We start from the raw sequence: 12,510 nt of genomic DNA, 5'->3' as shown, positions 1-12,510 counted from the left end.
AACATACACATGAACAAAACCCCTTTCCTTCAATGGCTAATAGAGGAACCGTGGACATCCATATTGTCCCTATGTATACATGAATGATATTCGAGTGAATATATGGTTATTGATACGTCTCCATCGTATCTATAATTTTTGATTGTTCCATGCCAATATTATTCAATTTTCATATACTTTTGGCAACTTTTTATACTATTTTTGGGACTAACATATTGATCCAGTGCCCAGTGCCAGTTCCTGTTTGTTGCATGTTTTTTGTTTCACAGAATATCCATATCAAACAGAGTCCAAACGGGATAAAAACCGATGGAGATTTTTTTGGAATATATATGATTTTTGGGAAGAAAAATCCACGCGAGACGGTGCCCGAGGTGGCCACGAGGCAGGGGGCGCGCCCCTGACCCTCGCGGGCCACCCGTAAGGCAGTTGATGCCCTTCTTTCGCCGCAAGAAAGCTAATTTCCGGATAGAGATCATGTTAAAATTTCAGCCCAATCGGAGTTACGGATCTCCGGGAATATAAGAAACGGTGAAAGGGAAGAATCTGAGAACGCAGAAAGAGAGAGAGACAGAGAGACAGATCCAATCTCGGAGGGGCTCTCGCCCCTCCCATGTCATGGAGGCCAAGGACCAGAGGGGAAACCCTTCTCCCATCTAGGGAGGAGGTAAAGGAATAAGAAGACGAAGGGGCCCCCTCTCCCCTTCTCTTCCGGTGGCGCCGGAACGCTGCCGTGGCCATCATCATCATCACTGCGATCTACACCAACACCTCCGCCATCTTCACCAACATCTCCATCACCTTCCCCCTCTATCTACAGCGGTCCACTCTCCCGCAACCCGCTGTACCCTCTACTTGAACATGGTGCTTTATGCTTCATATTATTATCCAATGATGTGTTGCCATCCTATGATGTCTGAGTAGATTTTCGTTGTCCTATCGGTGGTTGATGAATTGCTATGATTGATTTAATTTGCTTGTGGTTATGTTGCTGTCCTTTGGTGCCTATCATATGATTGCACGCGTGGATCACACCCTAGGGTTAGTTGTATGTTGATAGGACTATGTATTGGAGGGCAAGAGTGACAGAAGCTTCAACCTAGCATAAAAATTGATGCATGCGGGATTGAAGGGGGACCAATATACCTTCATGCTATGGTTGGGTTTTACCTTAATGAACATTAGTAGTTGCAGATGCTTGCTAATAGTTCCAATCATAAGTGCATAGAATTCCAAGTCAGGGATGACATGCTAGCAGTGGCCTCTCCCACATAATACTTGCTATCGGTCTAGTAAAGTAGTCAATTGCTTAGGGACAATTTTGCAACTCCTACCACCACTTTTCCACACTCGCTATATTTAATTTATTGTTTCTTTATCTAAACAGCCCCTACTTTTTATTTACGTAAACTTTATTATCTTGCAAACCTATCCAACAACACCTACAAAGTACTTATAGTTTCATACTTGTTCTAGGTAAAGCGAACAGCAAGCGTGCGTAGAGTTGTATCGGTGGTCGATAGAACTTGAGGGAATATTTGTTCTGCCTTTAGCTCCTCATTGGGTTCGACACTCTTACTTATCGAAAACTGTTGCGATCCCCTATACTTGTGGGTTATCAGTTATCATGTGTTATTCCCTTTGCTTTGCGATACTTTAGAAAACCCGGGGTGGGATATACCGGTATCCCCGTGAGTCATTCTCGTGCTCACTATACCGATCTCCTCGCTACATTTTTGTTCTTCTTTCTCGTTGACATGTCGACATCCTTCTGACCTAGTCACCTGTGTCTGGCCAGACGATAATGGATGCCGCCACACCGAGAGGTCCCTAATAATATCTCTCCATCATTGGAGGAGAAATCCCACTCTTGAGCTATCTAGCCCTTTGTCAAACTTTCCGATGAACCTGCAAGTTATCGTTATGATTATCGTGTTACAGATGATGTTTGAGCAACCCCAAAGTCCATTGTATGGTAAGAAGTGACAACGATACTCTCGTGGTCTAAGGAACTAAAGCATACATTTTATAATGATTTGCTTGTGACGATAGTATCTCAAAGTATAACAAACAAGTTGGGACAGTTCAATATGATCGTTCTTTAACATCATATTCTTAAAGTTGTTTTTGGGACTACCGTTACACTTCACGATATCCCAAGATCCGGAAAACGTGATCCCTTACAACACTTGAGCTAGTCCTAGAGGAAATGCTAGGAATCAGGTTTTACCGTTTATCATTTCACATGTGCATATGAGTTTTCCACTGAATCACATATTCCAGGATATAACAGTTATAGTATAGAATATAAACTCTTAATTATAAACATGGAAATAAACATGTTGAACCCCGTGGGAGCTAAAGGTAGGTTTCCTATTCTTTCAACTTATGTGTGTCACTCACGAAGCTATCTTTGCACTTTTAGTGTTTACCTTACTAAGTATCAACTGGATCGATTGGTGTAGATTGCAACAGACTAACACAGAACATAGTAACAAGCAACAAATACCCAACAATTGCCAAGTATGAAGTATTTGAAAGAGAGAAAGCAGTGACGGAAAACGTGGTCACATGGGTGGATATTGCCGAGACGGAAGAAATCATTACATAGTGCATTACTCCTGGATTATCTTGAACAATGCAGACATGTATTCCTTAAATTGAGAATCATGCTTAAGAACGCTTGTCATCTACAGTCAAACCCCCCTTTGCTTCGAGGTCCATAACGAAACCAAGGGTTATTAAGATAACTTTGCGGGTCAACCAGAATAATGCATTAACACTTAATGAATACATGTAATCCTTAGCCAACCCTATTGATACCACGTTCTATCACCCTCAAGGTCCCCGGTTTAAAACTATAATGGGTGTCTTGCAGGTACGATTAGGAACAAAAACACAGAAAAGACAAATATGGTTCAAATCTGGAATCATATTACTCAAGCCCTAATAATAAACATTGGGAACAACAAAGTCATATCCACAATAATTCTCAAACACCAGAGGTGAATACTACATCAATCTTAACACTACTACGTGATTTTCCATCACCCGGATCAGATCCACCCCATGTGCCTACAAGAAATTACTCATACATAGAGGAGAGGAGCATGATGGTGATGATGAAGGGGCTGTTGGTGGCCATAATGATAACAGAGGTGTTGTTGGAGACGATATAGTGCACTGAGGGGGGATCTAGTTCTGAGAACCTGATTGAATTGTTCATGAACGATCGTCTCTTTGTCAGCATGGACCTTCGCCATTTGGTTTGCCGACTGGATGGAGGGGATGAAGTTCTTGCATCATCGCGAAGACACTTTGGCGTGGATGAAGGACGTGTTCGCTTCCTCCCCTGAAGCCCGGTGATCCTTGACGCCTGCCTCTTCCTCGCCCGCTCAATGGCAGCGAGCCTGATTACGAGCTACTTAAGAAGCCTTCTTAGGTTGAACTCCACTGTTGTGAGCTGCCTACTTTCCTGCACGACATGAAGACACAAGAAGACCTCATTTGTAATGCGGAATTACACCCTCGTTGTCCTCTGCATCTTAATCTTCCGACGCGAAGGTTGAGGTGTGCTGCCCGGGCGTTGCCATGCCTTGATGACCATCTTTGTGAAAGTGGGGGAAGCACAGCCGAAAGGATTCAAAACGGGACCGCGTAAGCCGATGAGGGTGGTAGCACTAGCTAGGAGGGGGGAGTGATGAGAGCATGATGTCCATGCTGCCATCAGGAGGAAAGATGGCAACAACGCCTCCAAACAAATGTTGCAGAAGAACTTATCGATGCTAACAAGCATGAAACCCTTCCTCTCGTTACTCCACGTGAATCTTCCATCCTTGCATTTGATTTCATGCAGCCCCGCTACGTCGATCGCAGCTCTAAATTTTCCCATAATCCGTTTTTAAAGTTTGTGGTTGGTTTTTCTCTAGCCTCATAGATCAAATTAAAGTCGCCATTGATCAAATTAATTCCTAGCTAGCTCTGCAAGGAATTCGTCTTTGTGGGCATCATCAGCCGGCCGTAAGGAGGCCGACGATTATGGACACGTCGTCAGTGATGGAGAAGCGCCCAACCGCGTCATGGTCAGGATCTCCTTGTCTCAGAAAATGGCCACCCTGCCACACGGGCCAATTGCCCGCTGACCAAATATCAATACCGGGCTCTTGTGACTGTTTTTCTCAATCACAGCACAGCAATGAAAAGGTTGAATATGCAATAGAACTACTGCTACCTAAGCAGAGTTAGGCACTCCACAACTCATATAATGTACAGAATTTGCACTTTGGTCTATCACAATTTACAAGCATCCTCACTCTCGAGTACACAGACTATAGCAGAACCTGCAGCCGACTGGCCATTTCAAGTGGGTCCCCAACGGATGTGATTCCAGAGAAAAGGGCCCGGCAAACCGCGGATGACCGGCGGGCTCTGCATTATCAACCCTACGCAGACACAGACAGCGGCAATGGCGACCAAGGATAGCACCGCGGGCCTGTTCGACAAGAACCTGTTTGGGCAGGGCCGGTAGGCAATGTGCTGGAGCTGGACACATTGTCTGCATCCCGGTGGGCTTTTCTCGACATCAAATACGGTCTGATCAGTTGATCTCGGCCGACCTGCATCTGCGTGCTTTTCGGCGATACCAGTGGTGGTCATGGAAACAGACACATGGGCCGCAGGTAACCTGCTGTTGATTTTGTTCTGGACCATCTGGATGTAGGACGTGTGCCCTCTCCTTCGAGCGTAATCCTCTGGAGTGTACCCGCTAGCATCGCGGGCATTCTTCCAGGTTTTGATCCCCAGCTGCCACATTTAGGCCGAATGAGTTCAGGAAAGAAAATAAAAGACAGGGAGAAAATGTTGCAAGCAGAAGCCACTCATTAACCATAGTTTCAATGTCTTTGATCCAACACCGATGTAGAACTCTGCTGTTACTACTCAACAAGGTTCTGATTTGCACACACACTAGATTTTGTTGTTGTTGTTGTAGTTGTTGAGAATTTATCAATTCAGGAAAAAAAATTAGCATGAGAGTTCAGTGCAAGTACCTGTTGGGGATCATCAGTTAGAGCATCCAAAACGGCAGCAGCATTACTGATGGTAGCTGCAACATGGAGAGGTGTAATATCCGATGGACCAGTCATGTCAGGCGTGAACAAGAACCGAGCTGGTGTGGCCACGGCTCCACTGCCCACCGGTGCAGATTTCGTTGTGTATCTCAATAGGCTGGCAACCAAAGGCTTCGACCGCTTGTTGACAGCTGCGAATACTAAGCTCTCTCCCAGGACAAACTCAACTGGTGAGGCGATATCGATATTGCCCTGGAACAAGGTGTCCAGCAGCATCTTTACGACGCCACACCATTCCTGATCAACTGCAAAGGACAGGAGCCATCTAAATCTTGCAGCAGGAAAACCCACAACACGATGTCGAAATTGTTGTGGAGCCTTAGATGATGTAGCTCGTGTGTGGCTCCTTTGAAGAAGCCATCCTATTTCATGCAGGAACTTCAAGGCTTGGCTGCGGGAAGCCATCAGATCTTTTCTTCCTTCACCAAATGCAATTATATTCAGTTTCTCCTCCAACATTCGAATCTCACAGCATATAGATTCTTCCGCGACAACAAAGGGAAAGGAAATGCTGCTCTGATCATAATCTTCAACCTGGAAAAGGAATCAAGAAATCATGTAATTTAAAAAGGGAAATGAGGATGTATAAAGAGAAACAACTCAAAGAATGTAAGAGAGAAAAGGAGAAATAACTAACCTCTATGAACCCCCTTCCACTTGTAATAGGGAAGGAGCAAGAAAAGGTCAAACATTGAGGGCCTTGCTGAATCCTAGTATCATCATGTAGTTTTTGTGTTGCTTCTTGGACTAAATATTTCCCATCAAATATACAGAGTAATCTGTAACGAATATCATCATTATTGTCAGTCAAATAAAACCCAGGTCAGGTCAGTGCAGAGTGCAGACTGATGCGTGGTACCTACTTTGTGGCTGGTTGAGCTATGTTAAAGCCTCTCACAGAGAAGTTTGCTGTCGAATTACAAGCAGCCGCAATGGGAGTTACACACAGTATCTGATGCTTGTCGCCTATTACAGGTTGCCAGGGAGACACTAACATAAGCCTGCCTGCAAAGAATGGGAAACCACAAACATAGGAAGCCGTTGGTTGCGCACGTACATAAAAATACAAAAAGAACAAGGATGTAAAAGAGAGAAATAAGGCGAACAAACCATTGCAGCTTAATGTCAGGTGGTCCTGCACCCTAGCATACAACCATCCTTTCTCCCAGAAACCACGGGTGGATATGCTAATAAGATTTTCTATCCAAGGAGCTGGATCGACATTAAGCTTTAGAGAAATCCAGACAAAAGAAAAATAACAGTAAGTGAGGATTATGCTTCTCTATCCAAGGTTTGTAGTTTAGGTTTTCCTATTTGAATTAGTAACCAGTTTATTGACTAGTAACCATAGAGAAGAGATATGCTTATTTAAACACTAAGTATTTATATAACACAGCACTACCTTATCCCACATCCAGTTAGGAAGACGAAGGTAAATAGTTAGAATTACACAACCAGGCCTGATATAGCTTTCCATGTCACTTGGATAATGTGACAGCCAGTTTAGGATCTGCAAATAAAAAACAATTTGATCCAAAAACTTCAAGAGATAAATAGTCAAAAAAAATTGAAGAGATAAAGTTGTCAAGAGAGGCGCTATTCCCAAATTGCATATGGTAAATGACCTGTGCACGTAGATCAGCAGGAAAATCATTTGGCTGTTTACCAAAGAGCTTGAAGATGATTTTATCTGTTCGGCTCTGCAAATGTTTTGGGGCATCAGGGGTAATACAGCTAAAACACAATAGTCAGCAGGTACCCGAAGAGAATCAACCTAAATAATGTACCTCATCTTCCTCGACATAAGCATCATTCAGATCAAAATTCTGCGCACGTCTTTTCACAGGAGGCTCTTCTGGGGACACAAGTCAAGTGGTGCACACATCATTTAATTTCAGAATGTGTACTTATTTGCCTTGTGCAACAGCAGCAGCAGCAATTAATCAAAGGGCTATTTACCTGCATGAACTGGTGGTCTACTTTGATTCCCAACATAGTTACCAGCATTTGATGATGTTGCATCCTTCAGCATATCTTGACATGCCTGTGTGCCAGCAACAGCAGCAAGGTTCTTCAAAAGACTAACCAAAAGATTGGGACCATTGATTTGCTCAGATGAGCTAGCAGCAGCTGCGACGACATAACACTGAGGTTATATGAGCATGGATCGATCGATCGCATATGGACGAGTAAAAAATCAATGTGTAGTACTGTACTGTGCATACGATCCGAGAAACTTACAATCTTGTCCAGCGAGTTGTCTCAATAAGAGGAGCAAGGTGTTGGTCAAGGACTGATTTTCACCCAAGGAATTCACAGCCTCGGCTGGGGCTTTCCTCCTCCTTCTATTATGTGTTGCCAGACGTGAGCGGCAGCTCTTCTTCCCTTCATCAAATTCTTGAACAAGGTGAAACCTGAAAACAAATGTCAAATGATTCTTCCCCTTTAATAAACCATAAAAAGCTTAGACATGAAGAAATTGATTGCTGACTAACCTGCTGCACTGCTGGCAGAACCGATGCTCTATGTTTCTGATACGAACAAGAGTCGACTTGGTATGCGGTTCACACACCTTGTGCCTCCTATGGTAGTCCCTGTCGTCGCCCAGATCCGCGTGGCAGCCGTCGACTTGGCAAGATGGAGCAGAGCTGGAAGATGCACCTGCTGCTGCACTAGCAGGTCCCTCTTCTTCGCCGATCTGTCCTCCCCGAACAGCAATCCTTTCATGAGGAATCGCAGTGTTGCTGCACTCCTCGGGGTTATCCACTGTGGTGACTCTCCTCCTCCTCCTCCTCTTGTCAGCAGCAGCAGCACCAAAACTGCCCCCCTCCTCTGCTCGCCCAAGCTCCCTGCTGCCGCACCCCGACGGAGCGTCCGCGTTTGGCGACGGCATGGCCAGGAAGAGGTTGCCATCCCATCTCCAGTCGTTCAAATCCCACTCGTGGCCCTTCTTCTTCTTGTTCTTGAGCCCACTGGACATTCTCCCCCAAACCCCCCTTCCCCCTGCTCTGTTCTGGGCACGAAACAGCCAAAGATCTTGAAATTCAACTAAATTCCCCAACTATAGATATGCATCAGCACGGCAGGGTTAGTCATGCACAACCGGACTATCTTGCTATCTTGGAACCGAATCTTGAGCTGAGAAAAATCAATCAAGAGTCACCCTGGGGAGGCGAAGAGTGAGGATTGGCGGAACCTGGGGCGAAGTATCCTGGGTAGGCAGGACCTCCCCCTGTGCCGGCACATTCGCATCGAGGGAAGCCTCTTTTTCTTCCGCCTTAACTGGCGCTTGGCAGCTTCGTCTCGGCTCGCGAGTCGGACAGTGACACCACGCCATTTGAGCCTTGGAAGAGCAGGACACTCCTTTGTCTTCCATTCGGGGGATGGAGCCGGGCCGGCAGGACGGCTGCCCGTGATGCTTCGGCCGAGCACGTGCTGACGCCGGTCTGGGCCAAAGCATGCCCTCGGCCGGCGGCGCCTTGTACCACTACACCCTCCGCCTGCGCGCCCTATTCGGCGAAGGCAGGTACTAGGCGTCGGTCGACCGATCCGTCTCCTCCCCCGCACCACACGATCTGCTGTGTTTGACCGTCCGATCACTCTTTTTCCCCGACAAACAGAACAGCTCCTGCCACCAGCGAGACACGTCTCCCATCCGGGGTTGGGCACTTTCAAACCGAAAACCGAAACCAAACCAAATAGTTTTAACTGAAATAATATAGGCTAAATCCGATTCCGGCTATTTGGTTCGGTTTAAAAACCAGACACTATTTAGTGTTCAATTGTAATCGGTTTTCAGTCAAGAGAACCAAATACTAATCGAACTATGAGTATGCCAACCTTATTTCTCCTTCACGCAAGCACAAGAAGTTGTTGGCTAACTAGTACTCTCTCCATTCCAAAATATAGTGTGTCCGCGCTTCCCGAAGTCCAACTTTGACCATAAATTTAACCAACGAGACCAAGGCGCCGCGACTTCATATTGTACATGTCACCGGTCAAGGTATGAGCGCAATCAACGGAGCCCTGGTGGGGGCGATTGCGAGGCGACCAGCGGTCGCGAACAGAGAGATCGCCGCCGGCGAGATCCGTGACCTATGATAGGAAGGGAGAAGAAAGATCAGTAAATCGGGATTCTCAGAAGGATGAGGATCCGCTGGGCCTGCGGGAAGCATGGCTCCGAACGAGGAAGGCTATCGCCTAGATCGCAAAGGAGAGGGAGTTATCAAAAAGCGATCCGGGAGAGGGCGACAGTATGGGACGTCATCACCAGGATTGTGCGGTAAAAAAGATCCGATCCAAATTGTACGCCATGAAGAAAGATCTTGGAAGTGGTCTAGGGAGGAAAGGGATCAGCCCTGGTACGTATATGGGGATCGGATCGGGGGTGAAGAAGCCACCTGATAAGGGTAGTGTGACCCTAATGCGAGCCAGTGAGGAAAGAGATCGGATCGTGGGGCGCAGCAAAATCATTCGGAATGAGGAAGATCAGGAAACAGATCATCAGGGCGGGAGTATAAAACCCCCAGAAAGTGCGAGCATAGGCACACCTCTCACTATCTCTTTGCCTGCGAGTCCCCTTCCCCAACCCATGGCGAACCAGGGTTCCCGCAAGGATAAGGCCCCCATGGATGCTGATCAAGGTGCGCCACGCATCACGGGGGGGGGGGAGGAACCTCACCGGCGTTCTGACCAGGGGCGAGTCCTCCCAGCAGGGCGAGAGGGCAAGCTTGAGGCGGCTAGGGGCTGGGGGCGACATTGTTGCCCCTAGATTTCCTGTCCACCTCGTCCCTAGGGCTGACGCAGTGGTGGAGCTGGATCTGACCAAGGAGCGTGCGACCATGAGAACCAGGTGGATTGCTGTAGGGCTCTTCTTCTCGCCCTTGCCCTACAGCAACGAAGGCCTCTTCGGTGAGCTCAAGAGCAAGTGGGGCCTCCGTGGGAGGCCCGACTACAAGCCCCTCAAGAACAACCGCTTCCTCTTGAAGTTTGAAAGGGAGGGTGATCGCCGCTTCATCCTCAACAACGGCCCTTGGACCCATCAGGGGGATGCTTTTCTCATGGTGGCGATGGATGGCGGGGCGCGTCCGGGAGACGTGGAGGTCGCCCACATGCCCATTTGGGTGTGTATCCACGACGTACCTCCAATCATGCTGGACGAGGGCGTCGCCTGGAAGCTTGGGGCCCTGCTAGGAGAAGTCCTGGAAGTGGACACAAACAACAATGGTAAGATTTGGGGCGATTTCATTCGGGTCCGTATAAATCATGATGTAGATGAGCCACTCTGTAGTAGGATTAAGTCCCATGACAAGCCAAAAAATGAGTTGTTTTTCCAGGAGGGCAAGTATGAGCGAGTGCCACGCTTTTGTGGTTTTTGTGGTTTCATAGGGCATGGTCAACGCGATTGTAAGTTGCCGGAGGACCTCCAAGAGATGAGGTTCACGGCAACAATGCGTGCCTCCCCTTACAAGAAAAGCAACAGTAGAGGAGGCTATGTGGCCCCGGTAGCATCTAGTGCTCGCCGTTTTCTCAGTTTTGGGAAGGAGGTGCTGCAGGAGAGGAGCCCAATTCTAGCCAAGCCAGATCATGAGAGAATTTCGGAGGAAATCCTAACTGACCCTTTGGTGCAGGCAGCTATTGCTGCTGTCAGTGCAGTAAAGGTGTCGGATGGGAGCGTCAAAGCCACGGCTCAGAAGACCACATCTTCAGGCCAGCCTACAGAGAAGGATGGGGCTGTCGATGCAGGGGTGTTGCTGTCTCTGGGCTTGGACCCTCCTGCCCGTGGTGACGAGCTGGAAGCAGGCCTGAAAGATCATGCCACCCCGGGAGCGCTTAACGGAAGTTTCCCCCGGGTCAGCCTTAATCTAGGGCTGGCTCATGCTGGATCGGGGCCGGCTCGAGTGGAGGAACTGGCTGCTGTTGAAGCAGGCAATGGCCCAAAGAAGAACAGAGAGGATGCTGCGGTGGATAGTGAACCACTGTATCCCCCGGGTTTTGGCCCGATCCCAAGGTTCACCATGCAAGAAAGGGCTTGGACTGTGGAAGGGCTGTTCAACCGAAGGGCGATCAAGGATGGAAGGGTTAGCAAGATCAAGGCCGGTCAGTGGGTGTCAGTGCTGGGAAAGAGAGGTGGCCGTGAGAAGGACAAGTATGATGCATCAAAGGAAGCTGGTAATGAGGGAGGACCTGACAAGACCAAGAAGTTTTGTGATGCAGGTTCTGTGTAGGAGGGCAAGGAGGAGGAAAAGGAAGCAACCGGACCAGGGGCTCCCGGTGAACTGGTGGGTGCCGACGAGGGCGCCCGCCAGGAGCCATGACGATCATGAGTTGGAACTGTCGAGGCCTCGGGCAACCTCGGACAGTTCAAGAGCTAGTGTGCTTAGTGCACACTTACAAGCCCAAGCTCGTCTTCCTTACTGAAACTCGCTAGAATAATAAGTACGTCTCTAATCTCAAGTGGAGACTTAGTCTCCGTCATTGTATCTTGCATCCCGGTGCTGGGAAAGGCGCCAGCATTGCCCTCTTTTATGATGAGAGTGTGGAAATAAAAAAGATTGGCGTGGGGACGAGATACATCAATGTGTTGATCCGCTTGAACCCTAATGGTCCCCAATGGAGAGGCACCTTTGTGTATGGTGAACCAAAAGCTCATGAGCGTCATCTCATGTGGACGCTGCTGAGACATATAAGAGACACTAGCACCCTCCCTTGGCTCATGTTGGGGGATTTCAACGAGACCATGTGGCAGTCAGAGCATTTTTCAGCAACCAAAAGGTCGGAGAGATATATGGAAAACTTCCGCAAAGTTTTGTCAGACTGCAACCTTTTTGTTTTGGGTTTCAAAGGACCAGCCTGGACCTACGACAATAAGCAGCATGGAAATAGCAATGTTCGTGCGAGACTTGATAGATGTGTTGCCTCTCTGGAGTGGTCAGATTTGTTCAGAAACGCTGCGGTGGAACACATCTGCTCTTCAAGATCAGATCATCTCCCAGTTCTGCTAAGATTGGGGAGTAAAAAAGAGTGGAGACGGGGTTGATCAGAACAGAGAGGGTTTGTTCAGATATGAACAGATGTGGGAAAGGGTCGAATCCCTCCAGCCGAAGGTAGCAGAAACTTGGCGCAAGGACGACCCGGCTAGAAATTTACAGGCCCTGGGTGAGAAGATCCGGAGTATGCAAAAGGGCCTTCGTGACTGGGCCAAACGGGATTTTGGGTCTATGCTAGGTAAGACAGCGGGCATTAGGAAAAAGCTGAACAGAATCTGGACCTTACCGCCGACAACGGGGTTAATGGAGGAGGCAGCTAAACTCTCAATGGAGCTGGACGAACTACTGTTGAGAGAGGAAATCATGTGGAGACAGAGATCAAGAGCTACCTA

The 12,510-nt window shown here is 47.8% G+C and overlaps 1 protein-coding gene across 3 annotated transcripts; it reads right to left on the bottom strand.

Moving 5' to 3' along the window:
• Positions 1 to 4,196: 4,196 nt before the first annotated feature.
• LOC125519877 (squamosa promoter-binding-like protein 1) lies at positions 4,197 to 8,662 on the bottom strand. 3 transcript variants are annotated; one of them, XM_048684653.1, is made up of 11 exons: positions 7,625 to 8,655; positions 7,371 to 7,543; positions 7,089 to 7,259; positions 6,917 to 6,984; positions 6,755 to 6,829; positions 6,532 to 6,639; positions 6,240 to 6,357; positions 5,993 to 6,134; positions 5,767 to 5,908; positions 5,049 to 5,663; positions 4,197 to 4,803 (listed from the first exon to the last, which is right to left on the bottom strand). In XM_048684653.1, exons 1-11 carry the CDS (start codon positions 8,107 to 8,109, stop codon positions 4,360 to 4,362), a joined length of 2,541 nt encoding a protein of 846 aa, XP_048540610.1. In that variant the 5' UTR covers positions 8,110 to 8,655; the 3' UTR covers positions 4,197 to 4,359. The 3 variants fall into 3 exon arrangements, with proteins under 3 accessions (XP_048540610.1, XP_048540609.1, XP_048540608.1); XM_048684652.1 differs by having other exon boundaries at positions 5,993 to 6,357; positions 7,089 to 7,256; positions 7,625 to 8,662; XM_048684651.1 differs by having other exon boundaries at positions 5,993 to 6,357; positions 7,625 to 8,660.
• Between the last annotated feature and the right edge of the window lie 3,848 nt (positions 8,663 to 12,510).

Source organism: Triticum urartu, chromosome 7, assembly GCF_003073215.2.
Source record: "Triticum urartu cultivar G1812 chromosome 7, Tu2.1, whole genome shotgun sequence".
Taxonomy (NCBI): Eukaryota; Viridiplantae; Streptophyta; class Magnoliopsida; order Poales; family Poaceae; genus Triticum; species Triticum urartu.
The sequence above is the reverse complement of the archived record's forward strand: the minus strand, read 5'-3'. Positions and strand labels throughout refer to the sequence as shown.